At 61.2% G+C, this 25,605-nt stretch overlaps 2 protein-coding genes across 6 annotated transcripts; one reads left to right on the forward strand and one right to left on the reverse strand.

Moving 5' to 3' along the window:
- Nucleotides 1–6: 6 nt before the first annotated feature.
- On the forward strand, nt 7–15,966 carry ZDHHC8 (zinc finger DHHC-type palmitoyltransferase 8). Of its 5 annotated transcripts, XM_034989158.1 has the most exons (12): nt 7–209; nt 7,342–7,463; nt 7,638–7,795; nt 7,885–8,057; nt 8,238–8,340; nt 8,753–8,844; nt 9,011–9,152; nt 9,372–9,492; nt 9,565–9,674; nt 11,037–12,037; nt 14,993–15,214; nt 15,568–15,966. In XM_034989158.1, the coding sequence occupies exons 1-12, from the start codon at nt 106–108 to the stop codon at nt 15,572–15,574; spliced, it is 2,355 nt and encodes a 784-aa protein (XP_034845049.1). In that variant the 5' UTR covers nt 7–105; the 3' UTR covers nt 15,575–15,966. The 5 variants fall into 5 exon arrangements, with proteins under 5 accessions (XP_034845049.1, XP_034845045.1, XP_034845046.1 ...); XM_034989154.1 differs by lacking the exons at nt 14,993–15,214; nt 15,568–15,966 and adding an exon at nt 13,199–14,368; XM_034989155.1 differs by lacking the exons at nt 14,993–15,214; nt 15,568–15,966 and adding an exon at nt 13,199–14,368 and having other exon boundaries at nt 9,372–9,459.
- Nucleotides 15,967–16,677: 711 nt separating this feature from the next.
- On the reverse strand, nt 16,678–19,140 carry CCDC188 (coiled-coil domain containing 188). Its single transcript, XM_034989079.1, has 9 exons — nt 18,607–19,140; nt 18,320–18,427; nt 18,055–18,159; nt 17,882–17,938; nt 17,712–17,771; nt 17,504–17,568; nt 17,259–17,316; nt 16,955–17,004; nt 16,678–16,864 (listed from the first exon to the last, which is right to left on the reverse strand). Exons 1-9 carry the CDS (start codon nt 19,138–19,140, stop codon nt 16,678–16,680), a joined length of 1,224 nt encoding a protein of 407 aa, XP_034844970.1.
- Between the last annotated feature and the right edge of the window lie 6,465 nt (nt 19,141–25,605).

A 25,605-nucleotide genomic window follows, 5' to 3' on the forward strand; every position in this document is an offset into this window, starting at 1 on the left:
GCGGGTCCTGCGCCGCGTCCAGCCCGCCCCGCCCGACCCCGGCCCGACCCCGGCCGGCCCCGCCCGCCCGGCCCCGGGGAGGGATGCGGCGGCGCGGCGCCCAGGATGCCCCGCAGCCCCGGGACGCGCCTCAAACCCGCCAAGTACATCCCGGTGGCCACGGCCGCCGCGCTGCTGGTCGGCTCCAGCACCCTGTTCTTCGTGTTCACGTGAGTCCCCCGCGTCACCGGCCGGGGGGGGGGGGGGCGCAGGCGGCCACAGCCGGGCCAGAAGGGGCAGGGGCCGGTATAGCGGGGGTTGCAGCCTGGCAGGCCTGGGGGACAAGGCCCGCGGGCGGGGCAGGGCAGGGGGGCCAGGGGCCGGGAGGACTGGGCACGACAGGGCTGGCACCAGGGCTGTGGGTGACGTGAGCCCCCTCATCTGGGCTGAGGCAGAAACAGTGAGTGTGCCTATACTGGGGCACCAGGGACAGGTGAGTTATCCGTGTGGGGACACTAGAGCCTGGCGGGCAGCTCATGAGTGTGCCAGGCCCTGGGTGTCAGTTGCTGGGCCCAAATAGGGGAGTGTGTGCAGTGGCCGCCCAGGGTGTGGCTGCAGCCCTCCCCTCCCCACAGGCTGCACGAGGGGGGACGTGGGCTGCTGAGAGCCACCAGCCTCTCCAGCAAGGAGCTGAGGGCGGCTCTTGGGTCCCCTCCTGGTTGTCCAGCACAGGGCCAGAGCCAAGTTGTTCCCGCGTAGGTGTGGCCTGGCCAGGCTGCCACGTGCCTGCCCCAAAGCCACCCTTGATGCTGGCCTGGCAGTGCCCTACACCCTCCCTTGACCTTCTCGGGAAGGCTCGGGGTCGCAGCTGGAGGGCCCAGGCCAGGCCTCACCCAGGGACACCGGCCATGTTGGGCACTGGGACCCTTGAGACAGAGGGCAGGCAAGGCCCTGGGCCCATGCAGACATAACTTCTTCACCTGAGACAGGCTGGCTCACATATAAGCCTGCTGGCAACACCATGGCTGTGGGGCACCTCAGGTACAAGGAGGGGTGGGGGTTCCAGGCTTCAGCCATGCAGATCTGGGACCACCCGCTTCCACAAGTGCCATGCCAGAGAAACAGCCCAGGTGACTAGAGCAATGACCGCTCAAGCCTTCCTGGGAACTGGAGGTGTTGCAAATGGCCCCAGCCCGCGGGGTCTCTGTTCCGAGGCAGGTCAGCCCGAGTGTAAATGAGCTTGGAGCAGGGCTGAGCAGGAGCCGGCTTGGCACCCTTCGCCTTAGCAAGAGTGAGGGTAGCAGCTGTGAGGATGGCGAGTCTGCATTGGGTGCCCATGGAGGCGCAAGAGCTCCCTACCTGGAGGCCGGGGCTGGGTGGGCGCCACAGGCTGCCAAGAGCGTGTTTAAAAAAGGCCTGTGTGGACGGGCTTATTTCTGGCTTTGGCAAGCAGGCGTGTTCTTGTTACTCAGATGCTGCTGGCTGTGGGGCAGAGAGGAGAGGGGCAGGTGGACAGCAAGTGCAGGGTCTTCTGCAGGGGTGGGGCTTAGCCCAGTCCTGGCCCTGGGGTCCCCCACACCTGGACTCAGGTGTGCTTCGGGGTAGCCTGGCGTCCACTTGGCTGATCCTGGTTTCTCACTCCCGAAGTGCAATTCAGTGTTTTTCCTCCCTGACATTGGAAGTAATACGTGTTCTCTTTCAAGAACTTGTGAGATGCAGGGAAATAAATCTTTAAAGAATTGAAATCAACCCTATTCCAGGGAGTCTTCCTGTCTCCTCTCCTCTCCTCCTATGCTCACCTGAGCTCCTCTGTAGCATGCTTGTCATAAGCCCTTGCTGTGGTTTTAGAGGGCCCTTACACGGCTGTCCTATGATGAACTTCACCATCCCAAGATGTGGGCGCTGAGGCTCCTGCACCCTGCCAAGTTCTTCCTTCTTCAGTTCTCAGAGCTGAGGTTCTGGGTTCAGGGACACCAGCCCAGCAAGGGGCAGGGTTCCCTCAGGGCACTGCAGGCCTTTCCCTGTGTCCTGCCTTGTGTGTGACCCACTCTGCCTGAGAGAAGGTGGCATGTGCCTCTGCAGCAAGCTGGGGGTGCAGGGGCACCAGCTGGGGGCCAGGGGCAGTCACCGTCTAGCCAAGGGAGCTTTGATCACCCTTAGGGCAGGGCTCCCCTGAACCACTGAGGCCACATTCCCTGGGCCAAAAGGCCACTGGGGACCCTGGCCAACCCTGACCCTGGCTCCACCAGGGTCCCCCAAAGCAACTGGGTTCCTGAAAAGGGGTTCTGCGGGGTGAACCAGGCCTACTGACACTATTCACAGTGTGCTGAATTCCAGGCAAGCAGGGGTCCCAGTGGTCCCCTCCTTGGGATAGGCCTCTGGTCACCCTAGCACCCACACTTTTACCCTTTTTCTGGGTCCAGGCTTGCTGCAGACTTAGACATGTAGTGAGGAGGGAGCAGCCCACTCCTGTGTCTTCTCCACCCTGCCCTTGGGGCGCCCACGGGGTTCTCTCTTCTCTGCCTTTACCCCTTGAACTTCACTGGACTCTGCATGGCCCCCTCTCTGTTCAGTAAACACAAGCTGCCCCCTTTGGGGCAGGTCCTTGCAGACAGCAGCTCCTGACATCATGCAGGGTGGGGAGCCAGGAGCCTAGAAGATCAAGGACCTCTTCCTCGGCCCAGCTCACTGAGGGGCCTGGGATGAGCAGAATTTTCAGACATGTTACCAGGAGAGGCTGCAGGGTGGATAGGATCACCGGAGGTCAGGGCATCTCCATCAGAGGATGGGGAGCATCCTGAAGGGCAGGTTCCCAGAGGTCCTTCTCCTCCAGGAAGCCTTCCTGGGTTCCTGGTACAGTCGTGTCCCCTTGGGCCCCAGAAGCCCTTCACACTGTGGCTCAATGCCAGGCTGGGTCAGGTGCTGAGTGGGTTTCCAAGAGCCCCCAGGCCAGGTCTCCACCTCAGCCCCTTCCTCCTCCCCGAGCCACTTTGCAGAATGACAGGGAACCTGGAGACATCAGAAAGCTACAGCTGCTTTTGGGTTACCAACACCTGGGGCCAAGCTGGGCCATCTTGTCTCTGTCCAGGACCAGGGGGCTGACTTCTGGGACGTCACAGTCTGTCCCCAGGATGGGCCTGAGCCCTCCCCATGCCCAGAGGCCCAGACAGGCTGGAAGACCCAGCATGGGACGGTGGAAGGGCAGGCCCAGGTGAACAGAGCCCCTGGCAGGGGCCACATGGGAAGGAAGGAAACAGGGTGAGCCCCCTGCCAGGCCTCACTGCCTGTGGCCTACCGTATCTTTGGCCGCCTGAGCCTCAGTTTCCCCATCTGCTCAGGTGTCTGCAGGGATGGGATGGGTACAGGAGGACAGAGGTCCCAGCCTAGCCTGACCAGGGCAGAGTGGCCACAGACTCTCTGGTCCCGGGTGCCCCCATGCGTGATCATCACTCTTAGACACAAACAGTGTTAATGAAGAACCCGATTTAAATGAAAACGTCTGAGTTAAAATTTTCCATTCCACATTTAGCTGTGGCGCGCATACTGGCCCTGCAGAACCGCCCACCCCCACTGGGTGGTGTCTCCCTGCCCGGCTAGACGGACTTGGGGCCTCAATCTGGGTGGGGCCCATGGCAGTGGCGTGTGGCCCTAACACTCAGGAGGCGGGGGCTGGATAGGGAGGAGGGTTTCCAGCCTCAGAGCTGGGCCGGCCCCCCACCCAGGCCCGCCCTGGGCCCCACAGCATGGCTGCAGCCAGCAAGGGGTGGCCAACCCCTGCCTGGAGCATACCATCCCCTGGGTGGGAATGGAGTGATGTCCCTGTGGGCAGAGGGGCCCTCCTGGAGCCTGGGACAGACTCAAGGTGGACTGAGCAGGACTGCCTGCCACGCCTTGCCCACAGAACTGGCACGTCCTCACGTGTCCTCACGCTTGCCTGGTCCACAGGGAACAGAGAGAACATAGAGAGGGGGTCGGTTTGAGGAAGGGCATGTCTGTGTGTGTTCGTATGTGCATATGAGTGTGTTTGTGCATGAACGAGGGCGCAGGTGTGCCTGTGCGGCCGTGTGTGTGTGTGTGTGTGTGCAAGTGGGCAGGTCTGTTCTCACAAACATTTTTTTTTTTTAAAGATTTTATTTATTTATTTGACAGAGAGAGAGACACAGCAAGAGAGGGAACACAAGCAGGGGGAGTGGGAGAGGGAGAAGCAGGCTTCCTGCCAAGCAGAGAGCCCTATGTGGGACCCGATCCCAGGACCCTGGGACCACGACCTGAGCCGAAGGCAGATGCTTAACGGATGAGCCACCCAGGCGCCCCTCTCACAAACACTTATGCACGTGTGTCTTGCTCGTCAACACATGTTGGTGTGTGCTCACGTACATGTGCCTTTTGAATGTGGTCGTGTATGCACGTGTGTCTGTGTACACGTGTATCCAGGCATGTGTTCACACGTGTGTGTCCGGGAGCATATTTGTGTGTCTGTGTGTGCATTGCACATGTGTGCGTGCACGTGTCCCTGCATGCTCGTGGGGACACATGTCTGTGCGTGTGCCTGCTGGCTCTGGCCAGGGAGCCGGTCCTCATTAGGCATGACCCAGGCTTGGACCCTCCTTCTGGCATGGCCTGGGCGCAAAGGCCCCCTGAGGGAGAATGAGGGGGGCAGGAATGCATGGGAGGGCCTGATTCTGGGTCTGAGTCGAGCCTGGGGGCCTGGTGATGGTGGGCCAACAGGGCAGTGGCTCAGGTCCCTGTTAGAGAACCTGCTCTCCCCCTCCCCCACCGTAAGCCTGCCCAACACCAGCTAAGGCCCCAGCCCACTCTCCCTGGTACATGTGGCCCAGGCATGCAGAAGGCTGGTGCCTGTAGTGGACAGAGGCTGCCCACCAGGTCAATGCAGACGTTGCCCTGTCACTTTGCAGATTCCCAAACATGGCCCTGTTGCTGTGCAGGTGTCGCCCCCCCTCCCCTCTAGCCCTAGGCATCTCATTCGGGGCAGCTGTCCAGCCAGGGGGTGGGGGGAAGTCATTGAGGCTCAGGGAGGACAAAGCATACAGGCTACGTGGGCCAGGGGAGACTCCCGTCAGTGTGAGTATGGGGGCTGCCTGTGGGGTTCAGTCCCTGCCTGCCTGCATAATAGCTTGAATCTCACCCCGAGGTCTTGGTATGTGACAAGCCGTCCTATACCCACTCCTTGTCTATAAAATAGGGAAACAGAAGCGCCCACTCCCTGCAGCTGGAAGGGCAGATTTTGTGGTTCACTGCACAGGGCCGGAGGGCAACAGGCTCTCAGTATCCCTTGGGAAAGCCTGGACAGCCGGGATGGACCCTCTGACCACCCCCCGTTCCCCCAGCGCTGTATCCTCTTGCTGGCAGTGCCCACCCACTTGCTGCACCTCATATGCGCACATCTGCCGGCCCCAGCACAGCACAGGACCTCTGAGCTCCTCCCTTTGTGGAGCAGGCTGGCTCGGCTGGTGCAGGCCACGCAGGTGCACACGAGCCCACCCTTGCCTTTAATGCTCTGCTGTCATGGTCTTGGAATTCTTGATGCTTTTTAAACACCGGGCCCGCATTTTCATTTTGTGCGGATTACATAGCCTGCCCTTCCCAGAGGGTGCCATGGGGAGCTGGCGTGCCCCACCTGCGCGGGGTCTGCAGCCCCCCACTTCTCCCCAGCTCCTGCTTCTCTTGAGCTGACAGCTCCCACTTGCCTGGAGAGCCCGTCCCCGCTGGCATTTTGGCCTCTGCCCCCCACCCCGCCTTGCCAGGCAGACCATGCCTCAGGGGCCCGCCAGCACCTTGCTGGATGGGATTGGGTCAGAGACCGCAGCATATGTTGAGCACCATCTGTATGCCACGCTTTAGCACGCAGGGATGGGGAATGTGGAAGGCATCTACCGGTGGGCACTCTGGGCTGCCTGGGCAGGGGGTGGTGGGGGAAGGCCCTCCCCGCGGAGGGAGCCTGTGTCCTCAGGGAGTGCATCTTCCTCCACAGCAGGTCCCGGAGAAGAGGAAGGGGTAACTTGCGGCTCCTGGCCGCCGAGCCTGCTGCCGTGGGAAGTGGAGTCTTTAAATAGCCTCTCGCTTTCCACTAAAAATAGCGAACTTCTGCTGCCATGGAGGTGGTTGCTGGGGTGGCGGGGCTGGCTCCTGGCCAAGACAGGCGTGGGCGCACCAGCGTGGCCGGCGTGCACTGGGGCAGTGGGCAAGGCCGTGGGCATTGCTCGCCCTGCTGGAGGCCACGATGCCGGAGGCCACAATGCCCTCAGGGCTACTGGGCGGGGATCCCCCTGGCCCTCCAGTTCCACAGAAGGGCTAGGTATGGGGAGGGGAACTACCCCCCCAGGTGCCCTCCACTTGTCAAAGCAGCCGGGAGCCACGGGAGAGATCAGGAGTCTGAGGCCAGAGGAACTTTTTGGGAGCCGAGTGGATGGACTCAGGGACACGCTGCAGGGTCGGGGCAGGGGGCCATAGTTTATGTGCCCAAGGACTGGGTGGATCCACAGAGAGGGCTCTGGTCAGGTCCCCAGCGGGGGGAAGAGGACACTCTCTGTGGGGTGTATGTGATCCTTATGGGGTGCCAGGAATCTGGGAAGGCTTCCTGGAAGAGGGTGCAGCCTTGGAGCCATGGACGTGGGGTAGTAAGAGATGGTGAGTGGCGAGGGGGTATCATGCTTGTCTAGAGTCTCCAGGTGTTCTGCATTGTCATATGGATAGTAAGGTGACAAACTAAAAAGGGGCTTCCTGGATGCAGATGTGCCCAGTGGCCCAGACCCTGAGACTGCCCCCTCAGGGAAAAACAAGGCTGCCACCCACCATGCATTCACTGACTGAGAATTGGAGCTCCCCATGTCCCAGATTTTCCCTGGCAAAGGGGCCCCGCTGGGCTGGGGACAGGTCTGCATGAGGACCGGGGCTGGCCTCTGTCTGTCATAGCACACAGGCAGAGTGAGCTCATTTCTCATCCTGGACTCCTGCCTCCAGTCTGCCACCCCTCCTAAAAGTGGGAGCCCAGGCCTACAGGCCTCTGTGAGCCTCAGTATCTTCAACTGTGAGGTGAATTCCTAACAGGCACCGGGAGGGTTGCTGGAGTCAGTGTCTGTGTGCAGGCAGCCCGCACACCTACCGGGCATGAGGTGCCCAGCCCCGATGGTTGAGTGGAGAGACAGCAGGCTGATGTGTAGGGGTCTCCCAGCGGGGCTGTGGTGGCGGTGGCCTCCCTGACTGCCACGCTGAGCACTGATGGTGGCCTTCGATGGCCCAGCCTGCCTATGTGTGGCCATGCCTAATTCATCTGTCCCCACGCCCCATCCCCACCCATCTGCTGCACCCCCAGACCTAGCTCTGCCCTGCTGTCCAATGCAGGTGCCCATGGTTGACTCGAGCTGTGTCCCCAGCTGTTCCTGTCTACAATGGCATCATCTTCCTCTTTGTCCTGGCCAACTTCAGCATGGCCACCTTCATGGACCCTGGCGTCTTCCCCCGAGGTAGGGCCCTGTGCTGGGGCACATAATCTGCTCCCTTTCACTAGAGTGTGAGTGGCTGACGTGCGAGAGCCTTTCGGGGGTGGTTCCTGGTGGGCGGGCTGGCAGGGATCCGGGAAGGACTCTGCTGCCAGGAGAGTCACTTTCCTGCCACCCTCCCCTGGCCCTGGCTCACAGCGGATGAGGACGAGGATAAGGAGGACGACTTCCGGGCCCCGCTGTACAAGAACGTGGATGTGCGGGGCATCCAGGTCCGTATGAAGTGGTGCGCAACCTGCCACTTCTACCGCCCACCTCGCTGCTCCCACTGCAGCGTCTGCGACAACTGCGTAGAGGTGACCGTCCTGCCACCCCGTCTGCCCCGTGCCCCCCCATGCCCCTCCCCGCCCCCCACCTTGTGCCCTGACTCACTGCTCCTGCCCAGGACTTTGACCACCACTGCCCCTGGGTCAACAACTGCATTGGGCGCCGCAATTACCGATACTTCTTCCTGTTCCTGCTGTCACTCAGCGCACACATGGTGGGCGTCGTCGCCTTTGGCCTGGTCTACGTGCTGAACCACGCTGAGGGGCTGGGAGCTGCCCACACCGCCATCACGTATCCTTGGCTCGACCGCAAAGACAGTGTGGGCCGGGGGCACATTCCACAGGGGAAGCTGAGGCGCAGGGCGGTGGGGTGACTGCCTGGGAGTCCCCAGGTTGGGTGGCAGCAGGAGTCGTTCGTCCCCAGACACCTGCCCTGTGTTTTTGTCTTTGGCCATTGGCCTTAACGGGCCAGTATGGCCGTCATGTGTGTGGCTGGCCTCTTCTTCATCCCTGTCATCGGCCTCACTGGCTTCCACGTGGTGCTGGTCACTCGGGGGCGTACCACCAATGAGCAGGTGCTGACCCTAGGAGGGCCCACATGGTGATGGGGATGCGGGGGGCCCTGTGGGCCAAGAGGGCCGGGGCTACACCAGGACCGTGTTGGGGTGGTGTCAGGGAAGGGCTGCCGGAGCCCTCAGCTGAGGTGGCCTGCGCAGCTTCCATAGGGGGAGGATCTGGCCCTGGAGACCCTGCGCGGGGCATGGAGTGTGGGGCCGTGCCTGTGGATACTGCAGCCACCAGTAACTCAGGGCCCAGAAATTCTACAGTTTCTGGCGGGGACCGTCAGGGTGAATGGGCGGGGGGCACCCACGGGCTGACCCTGCCCACCCTGCCTCTGAGGAACCCCAGCCGTCCCTGCCTGTCCCCCTGTCCGCTTTGGCCCGGACCCTGGGTGGCCAGGCTGGCTGAGGGGTCCCATGTCCACAGGTGACGGGGAAGTTCCGTGGGGGCGTGAACCCCTTCACCCGAGGCTGCTATGGGAATGTGGAGCACGTGCTGTGCAGCCCTCTGGCACCCCGGTGAGGCCTGGACGGGGTGTCAAGGGGCCTCTGCCGGGTTTGGGGTGGGCAGGTGTGGACCCTCAGCCTGGTCAACCTCTGCCTTTGGCAGGTGCGGCCAGCCTTGCCTTTGGTGAGCGTTCGGGCCACGTAAGCCTGGCCACTGACCCCTCTGCTCCTGGTGCAGGTACGTGGCGGAGCCCCCCCGGCTGCCGCTGGCCGCTCGCCTGAAGCCGCCCTTCCTTCGGCCCGAGCTCCTGGAGCGAGCTGCCCCGCTAAAGGTCAAGCTTAGTGACAACGGGCTGAAGGCTGGCCTGGGCCGCAGCAAGGTGGGGGCCCTGGGGTCAGCTAGGGGATGGGGTAAAGGGCAGACCCTTGAAGGCAGGAAGCAGCTCTGTGTGAGGGGGCCTAGAAGTGGAAGTGGGAGGAATTGGGTAGATTCTGGAGAATGGTCTAGGGCCCCGGGGCCCAGGGCCCAGGGAGGAGTCCCCAGTTATGCCCCACCCCTGGCCCACACCCTACCCACCACTGACCACGCCCCCTCCCAGTCCAAGGGCAGTCTGGACCGGCTGGATGAGAAGCCGCTGGATCTGGGGCCGCCACTGCCCCCCAAGGCGGAGGCCGGCACGTTCGGAGGTGACCTGCAGACCCCACGCCCGAGCAGTGCTGGTGAGGTGGGGGTGGCCAGACAGAGGGAGGGACATGGACTGACCCCAGCCTGACCGTGGTCCATCTCCCCAGAGAGCGCCCTGTCGGCGCAGAGGACCAGCCCCCCGACACCTGCCATGTACAAGTTCCGGCCTGCCTTTCCCTCGGGTCCCAAGGCGCCCTTCTGCGGGCCTGGTGAGCAGGTGAGGAGGCCTGGCCCCGCCCCAGGAAGTCCTGCTCTACCCCTCCTGGAGACCCTGTCCCCAGAGGCCTCACCCCAGAGGTCCCACTCCTAGAGGACTCGCCCCAGGAGGCTCTGCCCCTGGGGCCATGGGGTCATAGCCTTGTGGGCGCCAGCAGGCCCTCACCCTGTGGGCATCCCAGCTATGCACGAAGGAAGGGCTGGGACAGGCAGTCCTGACTGGCCCCTGCTCCTTGGCCGGCATTGCCCGCTAGCCTGGTAGGCGGCTGCCCCCAGGGGCAGTGTGTGCCAGCATGCCTGGGATTCCACTATTGGTCACTCTGTAAGGCCCACGGGAAGGCTCCAGAAGAATTTGAGATTGTTTAAGAAAGCACATTTATTTTCTCTGAGTTGTGTTAAGTACTCTACGATCACTGTGGAGCAGTTGGCAACCCTGGACAGCCTGAGGAATGATCCAGAACCCTGAGCATTCCCAGGCTGCCCACCCTCTTTCATGGCCACCTAAGAGGTGAGCCTGTGACTGGGCCAGTATGCCTGGACCGGTCACCTCCCCTCAGGACCAATGTCCTGCCCGACCCGGCGTCTCTGGACCCTGTGGGCTGGGCAGGGGGTCTGGGCCTCCTTGGCCAGCATGCCATGGTCCTGCCCCGGGAGGGGTATCGATCAGCCCTCTTTGGGAATGGGGGGCTTTAGGTGTCCTTGCCTGCCTCATCTTCCTGGGATTGTCCTGGGTCCCACAAGGATTCTAGCCAAGTACCCCAAGGCCACATTTGTCCCTACCAGTACCCCCTCTGGGTTTTGAGGTTCTGGAGGCTCTCATCCCCAGCCCAAGCCTGTGACCGCATGCCTCGATTCACGGAAACTCAGAGAGGCCCCTCCACCCTGTTGCTGTGGCTGTCCCCTGGCCCCTCCCCAGGAGGTCCTGGCCCATGTGGGCTCTGAGGGTCCTGCCCTGGGTAGATGCAGCAGCTAGCTCTGCTCTTACATGGCAGCGACTGCAATCCTCAGCCTTGAGGTGCCCAGGAGAGGGCTCTGGCTCTCCGTGTAGTTATTACATCCCCTCAAGGTCCAGCTCCCGAGGCTGTACCCACGGCCTGCCTCCTCTTTCCTGGGGAAGTAGGAGCAGGAGAAGTGTGCCCAGCCTTCCCTGGGAGGCAGCATCTGGGGGCTCTGGTCTACCCTGTCCCCACTTGCTTCTGTGGTGGGCAAGGAAGAGGTGGTTAGGGGATGGAGAACTTCCAGGAGCAGCTTGTCGGTCACACGTGTCACCAAATTGTAGCCTCTGTCAGGGCACAGAGCACCTGGTGGCTGGGCGGAGCAGGGTGGCCGGGCAGTGGTAGACGTGTGCCCTCTCTCCCCACAGGTCCCTGGCCCTGACTCCCTGACACTGGGGGAAGACAGCATCCACAGCCTGGACTTTGCGTCGGAACCCAGCCTGGACCTCCCTGACTACACGCCCGGAGGCTTGCACGCAGCCTACCCGCCGTCCCCGCCACTCAGTGCTGCTGACACCTTTTCGGGTGCCTTGCGCTCCCTGAGCCTCAAGGCAGCAAGCCGGAGGGGTGGGGACCACGTGGCCCTGCAGCCTCTGCGCTCTGAGGGCGGGCCCCCCACGCCCCACCGCAGCATCTTCGCCCCCCACGCGCTGCCCAACCGCAATGGCAGCCTGTCCTATGACAGTCTGCTTAACCCCGGCTCTCCCGGCAGCCACACGTGCCCAGCCCACGCCACAGCCGGCGTGGCCAGCTACCGCTCACCCTACCTGCACCCAGGGGCGGTGGGTGACCCACCACGGCCCCCGCCCCGTAGCTTCAGCCCGGTGCTGGGCCCCCGGCCACGGGAGCCCTCACCTGTGCGCTACGACAACCTGTCCAGGACCATCATGGCCTCCATCCAGGAGCGCAAGGACAGAGAGGAGCGGGAGCGGCTGCTGCGCTCTCAGGCCGACTCGCTCTTCGGCGACTCGGGCGTCTATGACGCGCCCAGCTCCTACAGCCTGCAGCAGGCCAGCGTGCTGTCCGAGGGCCCCCGCGGCCCTGCCCTGCGCTACGGCTCCAGAGACGACCTCGTGGCGGGGCCCGGCTTCGGCGGTGCCCGCAACCCCGCGCTGCAGACTTCGCTGTCCTCGCTGGCCAGCGCCGTGAGCCGGGCGCCGCGGACCTCCTCCTCCTCCCTGCAGGCCGACCTGGCCAACAACAACGCCCCTGGGCCTCGGCCCGGCAGCGGCTCGCACAGGTCCCCGGTGCGCCAGGGTCCCCCCTCCCCACCCAGCACGCCCCGCTCACCCTCCTATGCAGGCCCCAAAGCTGTCGCCTTCATCCACACGGACCTCCCGGAGTCGCCACCCTCGCTGGCCGTGCAGAGGTGGGTGCTGGGGGGCAGGGGGCTTCCCAGCACAGGTCAGGTGTCCGGCCGCCCGTGGGGCCTCTTGGCTGAGCATGCGGGGGGTGTCTGGGAAGCCAGTGGCTGCCTACGGGCATGGGCCTCACCCTCCTTGGAGGCACCCCCTGGCCAGACTGTGTGAGGGTAGCCCAGCTCCAAGGACACCCTGACACGTCTGAGGACAGTGGGGCAGGAGGATTTGCCCACTGTGGGCTGCACGTTCTCATGCAGCTGGTGCAGCCGAGTGTAGGGGAGGACCCTGGGGCTTCTTCCCCTGGAGACAGTGTCGGTCCAGGAGGCTGAGTCTGGGGGACATCATCCCACAGCAGAACGTGCTGTCCTGGGTGCTCCTAGCCCCAGGAAGTAAGGGCTTCCTTGCTTGGAGATGGGGAAACTGAGGCCCAGAGGGGCAGGCTGGTTCCAGGCTCCCAACAGGTGGGTAATAGGAAGCTGGGCCAGCTGCCTCACAGGGTCAGGTCCAAGTATACGAGCTGAGCAGCTGGGGTGTGCTGGGCCCCACAGTGGGTGCACGGGTGTTGTCAGGGCGTCACTCGTGCTGCCGCGAGCCCGGGCTCAGTGGGCGAGGCGGCCCCGGCCCCTGTTGTGGATGCGGCTGGCCCGGGGGTGGCAGCCGCAGTGAGGCGGGATGGCAGCCGAAGGAGGGAGGAGCCCCCAGCTTCGTGGGTGCTTGGGCCGCGATGTCAGAAATGCTACTGGTCAGTACTGGGCACGCTGGAGGGCAGGGAGACAGCCTCTCGTTTTCCCAGGAGGGAGCAGGGAAGGAACCAGAGTCACCACTGGGCTCCCTGGCTTGGGGCACTAGGACGATGCAGGGCCTGGGGGCTTGGCCAGCGTCCATCTGGCCTCCCTGTGCTCTGTGATCTGTGCCAGTGGGAGGGACCAAGGGACCTGGGAGGGGGATGATGGCCATTCTGACGTCTGTCCTGTGACAACATAGCCCTCCCTCTGCAGGCTGTGCACCCCCACCCATTTTCTGGGTGGGACCTTCTGACCTCAGAGGCAGGGGCTGCCCCAGGCTTTGTCTGCGTCCGCGTCCTCTGTCCTCTGTCCTCCGCTGGCCTCTGTCATGCTGTGGTCCCGCGTTCACTGTGTGTGTGCGTGTATGTGCTTGTTTTGATGCAGGGACCACCCTCAGCTGAAGACCCCCCCAAGTAAGCTTAACGGGCAGTCCCCGGGCCTGGCCCGCCTGGGGCCTGCCGCTGGCCCCCCAGGGCCCTCCGCCAGCCCTGCCCGGCACACGCTCGTTAAGAAGGTGTCCGGCGTGGGTGGGACCACGTACGAGATCTCAGTGTGAGAGGACTGACTGTCATCCATCCGCCGTGGAGCCCCGGGGACCAGGACCCCCAGCGGCTGCCCTCCCCTCCCGACTTCTCTGCCCCGGGAGACAAGGAGGCCCAGGCCTGGTGTGGACACGTCAGCGGAAGAGACCACGCCTCCACAAGCCTGTCCCTCTTCCTTCCGCCTGTCCATCCACCCATCTGCTCAGCAGGGCGCAGCTGGGCCAAGGGCCGCTGGGCTGCAGGATCTGTGTGGCGGTGCCCCTGCTCCCACAGGTGGGGGGGGCGGCGAGGGGGTGTGCACTACATCTGCACCTGCTGCACCCATGGGTCCCTGGCCGTACCGGACCGAGGCCCCACCGCCCGGCTGCTCCTAACTCGTTGCCTTTCAGGGACCTGCTGGAAGCTTGTAGCTTGGCCAGGCCAGTTCTTCTTCGGGGAGTCCAGCCCCAGCCTACAGGCACCCAGCTCTGGGATTGCTCTGGGTTCTGACAGACAGGTGGCCGATGGACAGACAGCCAGCTGTGGGTGGGGTCTTGGCTCCGTGTGTCCTGTCTCGCCCAGCTGGTGGGTGCGTCCCCATGTCTGTGCGCTGAGCTGCCATGCCACGTCCCATGTGTTAACGCTCGGGCCCCCGCTGCCCCCACTGCCGGGAAACTCGCTTTCATTGAAGCCTTAACCTCTGCTTTATGCTCTTGTGGGAGGTGACCGGGGTGGGCGGGGGGAGGCAGGTGGGAGCAGGCACAGGCCGGACACTGCCACAGGGGACCCATGAGACCAGGAGTCCTCTCCCTGCCAAACTGGAGATTCCCTACCCCAAGGCATGCCAAGTCCAGGCCCTGCAGGAGCCTCGGCGCCCTCGTGGGAAGCACATGGGGGAGGGGGCCAGAGTTTCGCCTGGCGCCAGGGACCCGAGAGTAAGCACACGGCAGCGTCCGCTTGCGTTGTGTCTGTTTTATGTTTTTATATCTACATCTATATATCTATAATTTTATTAAAAAAAGAAAAAGAGTCATTTCGATCCTTTCCTTGAGCAAGGCTAGGGCTGTTGCTGCAATGCGGGGGCTCCGGGGGCGGGGAGCAGAGTGGGTCAGGCTCTGGGAGAGAGGTTGGCCATTCTTCTTCGTGGGTGTTTCCACTGACTTAAGCTGAGTTGGAAGCTTGGGAGGTGGGGTCTGGCCGATGGCTCTTTGGCTGACAAGGCTCCTGTGGGTCTGCATCATCCCTGGTGGTAACAGGGCATTTGGAGAAAGGTTGGGGTTGCAGGTGTCCCAGGACCCCCTGGGAACCCAAGAGCTCTTAGGGGAGATGGAGTAGGGGGTGCAAATGGGGCCACCCATTGGCTGAGGGCCCTGTGGGGGCCGTTGCGGCATCCTTGCAGCTACACTCACTGGAACTCACCCTCCTGGCAACCTGAGCCTCCCCTCCCCCTGACCTGCCACCAAATGTTGGGGGTGGGGGCATTGAGAATCCATGGCTCTTTAGGGCTGAGACCAGCCAGGGCAAAGACTGGCGGTCTGGGGCAGGGACTGGCCCAATGTGGGAGGCTAGCTGGGCCTTGGACCCTGCACTGGGCAGCTCTGCCCCATGCTGACCTCCACCTTTCTGCTTCTCTCTCACGGGACGCTGCGGCCCCCAGGGGGCGGATCGGCACCTGCAGCCGCGGATGGGGCCGGCGTGGCCAGCCCAGGGTGCCCCCCGGCCTGCACCTATGCCACCTTGGCCTCCCCGAGGACCGCCCACCGCTGCGGGCCCCCTGGAGCCCAGCCGCCGGGGTACCCCCCCGAGGGGCTATGTGCCGCCTGCACTCAGCTGCCTCCAGCCTTTTCCCCAGTCTCTCGGGGCCTGAGCGGGACACCAAGTAGGCAGCTCTGGGGCCCGAGAGGACAGCCCAGGAAGCCAGGCAGCCACAGACCCTGGGCCGGGGGCTGGGGGTCCTCTTTCCACCAGCCGCACCTTGCCTGACTCCCAGCCCCCTGGGGCTTGTGACCCTGTGCCCACCCACCTCAGGAAGTCCCCACCGGCTGCAGGGGGTCCCACTCCCCAGGCAGGGGCCCTGGAGCTGGCTGGGACCAGCACCCCGAGCTCCCTGCCTGACCGAGCACTTTAGACGCCACTTCCTCCCCAGGGAGCCCAGGCCTCGGTGGGTTGGGCTGGGGTGGGGGTCTCAGGTTGCCCCTGCAGGTCACTGCACTCCCTCCTCCCCACACCCAGCACATGAACAGATGCCTTAACCTCTGGGAGCCGCCAGCCTGGTGAGCCATCCGGGCCCTGCCAGGGCGGGGAGGAGACCCTGCCAGTCCAGTGTGTTCCTGGTGACTGCTCTGCCCAGCCCTGCCCGGCAGTCTTCACTCTTTCACTCCGAGATGTGGCACCTGGGGGAGCTCAGAGGGCCCCACTGCCCACGGCCCTGCGGTCCCTGCCAGCCAGCGGGGGGCCTGGACGCCCCCAGGGGCAGGGCGGGGGCTCGGGCCAGCCCTTTTCCTGCCTGGGCGGTGCCTCTAATTCTCCCACTTGGGGATGAGCAAGCCACAGAGCTATTCTCTATTGTTCTAAAAGGTATTTTCCCCCCGCCCTAATTTAATGCCCTAAATAAAATTTTTGGTGTTTACCTCCACAGCTCTGTCCACCAACGTGGTCCCCCTGTCCTCCGAGCCTTGGGGCAGTGCCAGGAGGCTGGACTGGACAGGGATCCTAGGTTGGGGAGGGGACAGGAGTGGGAGGTGGGGAGGGTGGCTGGTCAAGAGTGGGGAGGGTGGGGTGCTCGGCCAGATAGGGACAGAGGGTTACGTGAGGGGTGTGAAGTCGGAGGTGGGGGGCGGGTCACGGAACCTGATCCCTGAGGTCTGCTGATTGGGCCCGGCCCCACGGATGAGGCCGGAGGACCCCTGGTCCTCACTTACAGTGCAGACCCTCGTGCGACACCCTCTGCTCTGAGCCCTCCCTGGTGGCCTGGGGTGGGCTGGGGGCTTCCTGTGGCGGGGCTGCTGCCCAGCGGGCAGATGGGGCATGGGCGCTAAGGCAGGGGCGCCACCCCAAGGAACCCTCAGTGTGAGATTGGCCTCAGAAGGCAGCAAAACCTCCTGCCCCCGCCACCCCCGCCCCCGTTTCCATGGAAACAAGCTCACACGCTGTGTGTGTCACGACTATATGTCCAGCAGCAGGCCCAGCCCTCAGGACAGACCCCGCCTCCACCCTTCTCCGCAGCTCCTGGCGGGGACAGGGCGCGGCAGTGCCGTGGGCAGGGGCCAGCGTGGCCGCTGAGCACCCGGGGCAGCGCCGGCCGCCTGGCCTCCTCCTCGCTGGGGCCGCTGGGCCTCCGGCCTAGAAGGGCAGGAAGTCGTCCACCTCCAGGCGCAGGAACGGGCCCAGCAGGGCCCGGAGCTTCCAGACAGCGGCGCGGCTCAGCAGGGGGGGCACCAGCCCCTCGAAGGGCGCGGGGTCCACCACGTACACGTAGGCAGCGGTGCAGGCCAGCAGGGCGCCCAGCAGCAGCCTCAGGGCCAGCAGCCTGCGGGCGGCGGTGGTCAGGGGGCGGGGGTGCCCTCGGGGACGGTCCCAGGGGACTGAGCCCTGCCCGTGCACTCACGCAGCCACCTACCAGAGCTGGCCTTTGAGGCCCTCCGAACATCCCAGCTGCGGCCTTGCCTTCTGCAGGGGAGGGGCTGGGTCAGAGCCTGCCCCCATGGTGGGGGTGGTGGGGGGGTCCCTGTGCTGCCGGTTCTTACCCCTCACTCCCTCACCCAGGACCAGGCACCTGCAGCCATGTCTCAGGGATAACTGGTCAGCGGGCTCCTGCTGGGGCTCCTGCCCTGGGGCCTCCTCCACTGAAGCCCACAAACCCTCCCCGAGAAGGGCCTCTAGGGCAAGGCCAGACTGAGACAGGGTGTGGGTAGGGGGCTTACTGCTATGCATGCCATCTGCTGTTCCTTCCTGGCCTGGGTGCGGCACTGGGCACGCTCCCTGGATGGGGGGGGGGGCTGCAGTCAGAGCCATGTATAACCTGCCCCCAGCCCGCACTACCCCCTTGGTCTGGTGCAATGGAACTGGGAAGGGTCAGGGGTTGATTCCCCCACCCCATCCTGGCCAGGACACCTGCCCCTTTCCCAGTTCAGCCAGGCCCCCCCAGGCCCCTGACCCTGCACATCACCCCAGAATCTCCAGCTGAATGTCCTCCATCTGGTCTAGTACTCCCCGGATGTCCTTCTTGAGGTTCTGGGGGACAGAGGAAGTAAAACAAGTCCTCTCACCCTGACTACTCTGCCGTATCCCCCTGCTTCTCGATGCTCCCCTGCCCCCACACCCCCTGCCTACCCTCTGTTCCCCTCAGCCTCGGGGGTCACCCTCTGGGGACCTACCAAGAGCCCAGTAGCCTGGTTGTTCAGGGCCATGTGTACCTCGGCCACGCCGTCCCACACCTGGAGGGAGTGGAGAGGCTGGGTCATGCTCCAAGGAGCAGGGTGACCAGGGAGGTGTCCCGCCAGGTGTGGGTCCCCCAGCGGCCCTCCCACCCCAGCCAGGTGGGCACCTCGGTAATGGCCATCTTCTTCCTCTCAAAGGACAGTCGGATCTGCTGCAGCTCGTTCTGGGGAGGGGCACAGCGCGGGCACAGGCAGGGCCAACGGGGTCAGCTCCTTCCTCCCCGGGGCCCCCGGCGCCTGCTGCACGAGCCCTCCCGCGGTCCGGCGCCCGGGGACCCACCTGAGACTGCTGCACGAAGGACTCCTCGCCCCGGCACATCTCTCGCCGCAGCAGCTGCAAGGGCGCCCTGTCCTCCAGGGGCCGGGCACTGGCCTGCTCGGGGGGCTGTGGAAGAGCCCCTGGGTCAGCCCCACGGCTGTGGGCAGCGTCTGCGCTCAGGGCCGGCTGGAGAGCGGGGGCGCAGCTGCGGTGCGCGGAGTCACGCGGTCATTCCCGACAACTGCCCTCCGTCCTGCTGGGCCCGGCGTCTGCCGTATGCACTTACCCAGGCCAGGGCCGTGCAGCTCGAGTGCTCCGGGCACAGGGGCAGGAACTGCTGCCCTGGCCCCAGGAGGGCCCCCAGCTGCTCCCGCAGATCCTGGTTCTGTCTTTTCTGAGGGGTGGGGAGGGGCAGAGAGATGGGGCTGCTTGTCACAGCTGCCTCTTGGGCAGGAGACAGAAGCCGCGCCGGCCAGGGCAGAAGCTTCGGCTCTGCCAACGGCCGCGAGCCCACTGCACAGATGCGCTCTGAGCCTGGGCTGGCCCCGGAGCCTCGGCGGGCTCGCCACTCACCAGATTCTGGTTTTCCTGCTCCAGCTGGAGGAAGGACTGCTCTGCAGGATTCAGGGGCATGCTCTGGAGCGGGGAAGGGGCTGCCCTGGGTGAGGCTGGGGTTCCTGATCCCGTCGGCAGGGGCGGGCACGGGCAGGGTCTGGGCCCTGAGCTGGGGGACCCCCCCTGCCTGGGGTCCCCTTGCTCTCGTCCCGAGTGCAGGGGCCAGCCCCACCCCAGCCTTGTCTCCACTTGTCCTTGTCTCGCCCCCGCTGGGTCTCTGGGTCTCTGTCGCTGCATCTCGCCCTCCTCGCTTGAAATAAAGTTCCCAGGTACCTCAGCCCCGACCCTGGGCCCCCCGCTCCCTGCCCCCGGAGGTGGGAAAGGCCTGGCCGACTCTATGGAGTGAGTGGAACTGAGAGGCACCAGGCAGGGCCACCTTACAAACCCCTGGCAGGGTGGATCCAGGCATCCTCCGTGGCTGCTCGAAGCTGACGGCTGGGGGCACTGGGGGTGGGAGTGGCCACAGGGGCCCAGGGTTTTGGGCCCCTCCATACCTCCCTGTAACCCCTTCCTAACCCCAGTTCCAGGCTCTAGCCTGGCCCGACCTGCCACCCTCTTATTGAGGGCCCTCTAGGTGTCATGGCTCACAGGTCTGCTTCAAGAGTGCCTGTCACAAAGGCCTGGGCACAGCCAGGGAGGTCACAATGGGCCGGGGTGGTGGCCAGAGCCAGGGCTGGTGGGGTCCCTCCCACCAGGACCCTGTTCCTGAAGTGCCCTTCTCTGCTCCCCCGCTGTGCATCTTCCCCCACCCCAGCTCCCCCACCTGCATTAGCTCTTTTCTCAAAATGTAAAACAAGTAATGCAGACGCAAGGCTAAAACAAAATCAAAGGCCGGACGTGCTATCCAGTGTGGCCCTCCCACCTCAGTTCCCACCACCCACCACCCACAATCCTGGTCATTAAGCTCCTGCTGGGGTTCGGCCACACATTCTGCGCAGCTGGGCGGCGTGCGCCCCCACCTCCTCCTCACACAGGACAGCTTATCCCACGGCCTGGCTTTTTTACCTAACCGACCTTTGGGATTTTATTTTTTGAAAATCATTTATTGAACGTTTACTTCAATGGTTCTATAAGGACGATTATCATCCTCTTTATAGGTGGGGACACTGAGGCACAAAGACACTGAGTCACTTGCCCAAGGTCACACCACTGTTAAGTGATGGAATCAGACATGGGATCTCTCTTCGGTGTTTCGGAGGTCTTTTATTATTTTTTTTTTAATTTTAATTCCAGTATAGTTCACATACAGTGTCATATTAGTTTCAGGTGTACAATACGGTGATTCAACAGTTCTACCCGTGACTCATTGCTCATCCTGAGAAGTGTACTCTTAATGCCTTTCACCGAGTTCACCCCCCATTCCCCCCCCCCCGTTCATTAGTTTCCTTTCCTAAATTCCATGTATGGGTGAAATCATACAGCATTTGTCTTTCTCTGACTGGCTTATTTCACTCAGCATTATACCCTTTAGCTCCGCCCTTGTTGTGGCAAATGGCAAGATTTAACTCTTTTTTATGGCTGAAGTAGTATTCTGTTGTTTATACTATACACACACCTTCTTTATCCATTCATCTGTCGATGGACAACTGGGCTGCTTCCCTATGTTGGCTATTGTAAATAACGCCACAATAAACATAGGGGAGCATGTATCTTTTTGAATTGGTGTTTTTGTATTCTCTGGGTAAATACACGGTCGTGGAATTACTGCATCATAAAGGTGTTCTATTTTTAAGTTTTTGAGGAACCTCCGTACCGTTTTCCACAGTGGCTGAACCAGTTTGCATTCCCACCAACAGTGCATGAGGGTTCCTTTTTTCTTTCTTTCTTTCTTTCTTTCTTTCTTTCTTTCTTTCTTTCTTTCTTTCTTTCTTTCTTTCTTTCTTTCTTTCTTTCTTTCTCTTTCTTTTCTTTTCTTTCTTTCTTTCTTTTTTCTTTCTTTTTTTCTTTCTTTCTTTCTTTCTTTCTTTCTTTCTTTCTTTCTTTCTTTCTCTTTCTTTTTTTTTTTTAACGATTTTATTTATTTATTAGAGAGAGAGAGAGAAGGAGCAGGAGCAGGGGCAGAGGGAGAGCGAGAAGCAGGCTCCCCGCAGAGCAGGGAGCCTGAAGCGGGGCTCGATCCCAGGACCCCCGGGATCACGACCCGAGCTGAAGGCAGACACTTAACTGACTGAACCACCCAGGCGCCCCATGAGGGTTCCTTTTTCTCCACACCTTGCCAACACCTGTTGTTCCTTGTGTTGTTGGTTAGCCATTCTGACAGGTGTGAGGTGGTATCTTGTAGTTTTGATTTGCATTTCCCTGATGATGAGTGATGTTCAGCATCTTTTCATGTGTCTGTTGGCCGTCTGCATGTCTTCTTTGGAGAAATGTCTGCTCATGTCTTCCACCCATTTTTAAATTGGACTATTTGGTTTTGAGGTGTTGAAGTTTTATAAGTTCTTTATAGATCTTGGATGCTAACCCTTCATCAGAGATGTCATTTGCAAATGTCCTTTCGCATTCCGTGGGTTGCCTCTTAGTTTTGTTGACTGTTCTCTTTGCTGTCGGAAGCTTTTTACTTTGAAGTAGTCCCAATAGTTTATTTTTGCTTTTGTTTCCCTTGCCTCAGGAGACCTAGCTAGAAAAATGTTGCTATGGCCAATGTCAGAGACATTACTGTCTGTGCTCTCTTCTAGGGTTTTTGTGGTTTCAGGTCTCACATTTAAATCCTTAATCCATTTTGAGTTTATTTTTGAATTGAGTTGAATCTGAGTAAGAAAGTGGTCCAGTTTCATTCTTCTGCATGTGGCTGCCCAGTTTTCCCGGTACCATTTGTTGAAGAGACCCCCTTTTTCCCATTGAATATTCTTGCCTGCTTTGTCCAAGATTAATTGACCATATAACCATGGGCTTATTTCTGGGTTTTCGATTCTGTTCCATTGATCTGTGTCTATTTTTGTGCCAGGACCATAATGTTTCCATTACTATAGGTTTGTAGTAAATCCTGAAATCTGAGATTGTGGTACCTGCCGTTGTATTCTTCTTTTTCAAGATTGCTTTGACTATTCAGGGTCTTTTGTGGTTCCATGTAAATTTAGGATTATTTGTTCTAGTTCTGTGACAGAGGTCTTTTTATTTTTATTTTAATTTATTTTTTTTTAAAGATTTTATTTATTTATTTGAGAGAGAGAGAATGAGAGAGAGAGAGCACATGAGAGGGGGGAGGGTCAGAGGGAGAAGCAGACTCCCTGCCGAGCAGGGAGCCCGATGTGGGAATCGATCCTGGGACTCCAGGATCATGACCTGAGCCGAAGGCAGTCGCTCAACCAACTGAGCCACCCAGGCGCCCCGTGACAGAGGTCTTTTTAAGGGCTACTGAGCACACATCCACAGTTGGAGCCAGATTTAAGCCCTTGGTCTGTTTTTCCTCCCTTCTTTCCAACAGTCCACGATGCGGCCTGTGCTACTGCAGGTCCCCCCACTCCCCCACTGCCCCTGGATATCCTGGGTCCACGTCTTCCTCTTCTTCAGTGCTCTCCCTTGTTCTGTGGAAGCCCATCCTCAAGTAACACTCTCAGAAAGGTGGACTCAAGTCTTTGCATGGTACAGACGGCCACAAATCCCTTTTGTCCTAGTGCCTTGCCCCTCTACAATGTGACTTTTCCCCCTTCACCTCGAGAGACAAGTTCCCTCTCTTCATCCTGGACTTTGTGCATCACTTGGGCATGTGTGCTAGGCCTTGACCTCCCTCTCTTGCTGTCCTGTGGAGCTTCTGTCATTGGGGAAGCCTTGCTATCAGATGAGAGGTCATGGGGAGAGAGGTTTCTGTCATTCTAGCCTGTCCCCAAAGGGGCTGACAAGCCCAATGCACCCCTTAGAGCACGGTTCCCAGGGACGAGCCAAGTCGCCAAGCCCCAGGCTACATCATGATTGTTTTAGTCACTAAGTTTAGTAGTGGCCTCTCACGTGGGAATAATGAGACACCTCACAGGTCTCCAGAAAGCACCTTACTCTGACCTCAGGCTTTTTGGATGTGGGGCTGTGGAGAGAATCAGCTCAGAGGGTGTTTCCCGTGGGAATTTGAGGAGGGCCTCAAGGTCCTCAGTGCTGCTGGGAGGAGGCCAGGCTCTGCTGCCAGTCTTTTGAATGTCAGAAATCATGTTTTAAATTTCCAAGACATCGTTACTGTTCTTTGAATGCCCCCTATTCTTTTTCTAGAACATCCTGCTCTGTTTTAGGGATACAGTGGGTTTAGAAGGGAGGGAAACTTTTTGCTTCCTGTATTTTCCTTATTCTCTTTGTGGCTTTTTTTTTTTTTCTTTTTGGTCTTGGGACCTCCTATTAGACACTGGCTTTCTTTTTATTCTGCTCCTGTGGGTAAGGGAAGCAGGAAAGGGCTGACTGGCACGTTTCTCTCCCCATTAACTTTAAGAGCTGCTGGAGCATCTTAATGTCAGGTCCCAGGAAGGAGACCCTCCTGCCTCGGAGCAAACATCTACCCGCTGCATTTTTGTGGTCTGGAATAGGGGACGGCATGGGGAGTTCCCGGGTCACCTGCTGTCCTGCCATTGTGATCAGTAGAGCGCTGTTTGCCTCGCCTCAGTGTTGGATGGTCCCCCCAAGCTGTCCCCTAGCAAGCCCTGTTTTTCTGCTGGTCTCCACCCAGGCCGTGCCACCAAAGCCAGGCCCCACTTCCTGTCTGAAGAAATTAGTCAAGATCCCTTGCGTGAAGATGTCTTCCTCCTGTCTTCTGTGTCATGTGGGGCGGATATGCTGCAGGAGCCACGGATGGGTGGCTCACTGACAGAGGAGGCTGTCACACAGGCCGGAGCAGGTGGACACATGTGGCCCCGGCCCCAGGAGGCCCCTCTGTGTTCCTAGGGTGGGGGTGCCATCTCTATAGCCTCTAACAACAGGTGTTACCTGGGGATGAGCTGGGGAGGATGCTCCTGGAGCCTGGCTCAGGCACCAGCTGCCCCCCCCAAGCTCCTCCCCCAAACTGCCAGGGAAGTGGGGGGTGGGGTCTGCTTAGCCTCCCTCCTGTAATTCTTCTCTGGAATCTCATGGGTATCCAGATGTGCTTGGTTCAGAGTACCCTTCAGGAGACAACTTAAGCTGAGGGCCCAGGAAGGCTTCTTGGAGGGCCTCTGAGGTGAGGCAGCCGTGGGGAAGGAGTCCAGGCAAAGGCCCCCCTGGGGGGCCGCTGTGGGGGGGGGGCAGGGTGGAGGGGGGCAGGTGGGAGCTGCATCCTGCCCTCAGTGTCCCTCAGTCTGCCAGGTGCCAACAGGTGCTCAGGAATGTGAAATGGGGGAGAGAGAAGAGGTCCTCATGGAGACTGGTGGTTCCAGGGGCTGTCATGTACAGAAATACCAGATGGGGTCCTCATTTCTCACTGCGGTCACCCTGGCCGGACTGTCAGGCCCAAAGGCAGTGGTGATCCCTGAGTGGGTTTGAGGAGGTCTCAGATGACACAGGAGCTCCGGCTTCACTGCCTGTTCCCTTGAGGCACCTCCCTTCCCAGCCTGGGCACCCCACGTTCCCTGATTCACCCACACCTTTACTCAGGCTGTGCCCCCATTTGCTGGAGGCCCTTGTAGACTCCAACTCCCTGAAACCTTCTTCACCCCCTCCCTCTGGTCCTGGCAACGTGGCCCTGAGCCGGAGAACACCCTAAGTGGTGGGGGTGCTCTCAGAGGGAGAGAGGGTGCTTAGGATCCACAGCTGGGATGGCATTCCCATGAATGGGGACAGATACGCTAATGCGTTTAAAGAACCCTGCAAACCAGCGTCCCGGATCCGGGTGTGTGGGGCTTCTGCCTCAAGTCTGGGCTTCGGGATGCCCACAGGAGGGTGGGGAGTGAGTCTGGGTTGGCTCCCAGTACTGGCCGGAATTCCTGTCCACGGGCGGAAAGTGCGGCTCTAGGGCATTGTAGGGAGCACCGGGCCGTGGCCCCTGTTGCCAAGCAGCGCACCTCCCTGGATGCCAGTTGCCATGGCAGCTGCTTCCTGCCCAGATTGCCACGATGCCCAATGGCCTCAGGGAGCCTGGAGCCTGTGAGCAGGGGTTGGCTAGGGAGGAAGAGGAGGTGTGCGGGACCACGCCTTTCCTGCCCTGAGCCAGGCCAGGGTGCTCCTGCCTGGACTCACTGGGACTTCAACCTTCAATGCCCCACATTCATATCAAAGGGTGGGAAACAGGTCTGGAGCAGATGGAACTCGGGGTACCAGGGCCAGTGCAGCCCCTCAGGAGGCGCCCCATCTCTCCCCTAACCCAGGCCCTTGCCCAGACTCTCCCTTCTCCAGGCCTCAGAGCCACCCCACATGTCCCTCAGGCCCTGCAAGCTTCCTGGAGCAGTCCCAGGCCTCGGGTTACCCTCTTACCTGGGGCATCAGGTCACTCTTGGCCCCTCATTTCTCTCCCACGGCCTGGGAGGAGGTGAGATCTCCTTTGCTCTGAGCATGTAGCAGAGGGTGGCCCATGGCTGGGGTCCATGGGGCTCTGACGGTGGTCTTGCATTGGCTGTGGCCGTGTGGGGGCCGGGGTGGCCTGGGGAATGAAGGCCCACCCCAGGGCCAGCCCGCACACTCCAGGCCAGTGCACACAAGTTGCTGAGATAGGCGCCTCCCCTCCCTTCTCCAGTCTGTGGGGGCAGCCTTGCTGGACAGAGGATGGATTGGGGGTGGGCCCTAGGATGGGGTGCAGGTGAAGGGCAGGGAGGGCGCTGGGGGGGGGGGGCTGGGCCTATGAAGTCCTCCTAGGGTGGTCCCATTTCCAAAGCCAAGGCTTAGGGGCAGAAGGGGATGCTCCCCTGTCTGTCCTGTCCCTGGGCAGTGGCAAGCCATTTGTCTTCCCTTCCAGGGTGACTCTCTGGACACCCACCGCTCACATTTTTTATTTAAGAATCAGAGGGATAATAAGAATGTCAAGGAAAATCCTCTCAGGGATGCACAGCTCCAATAAATTATTATCAGCCAAGG

This window comes from Mirounga leonina, unplaced genomic scaffold (assembly GCF_011800145.1).
Source record: "Mirounga leonina isolate KUSES-001 unplaced genomic scaffold, KU_Mleo_1.0 Mir_481, whole genome shotgun sequence".
Classification (NCBI taxonomy): domain Eukaryota; kingdom Metazoa; phylum Chordata; class Mammalia; order Carnivora; family Phocidae; genus Mirounga; species Mirounga leonina.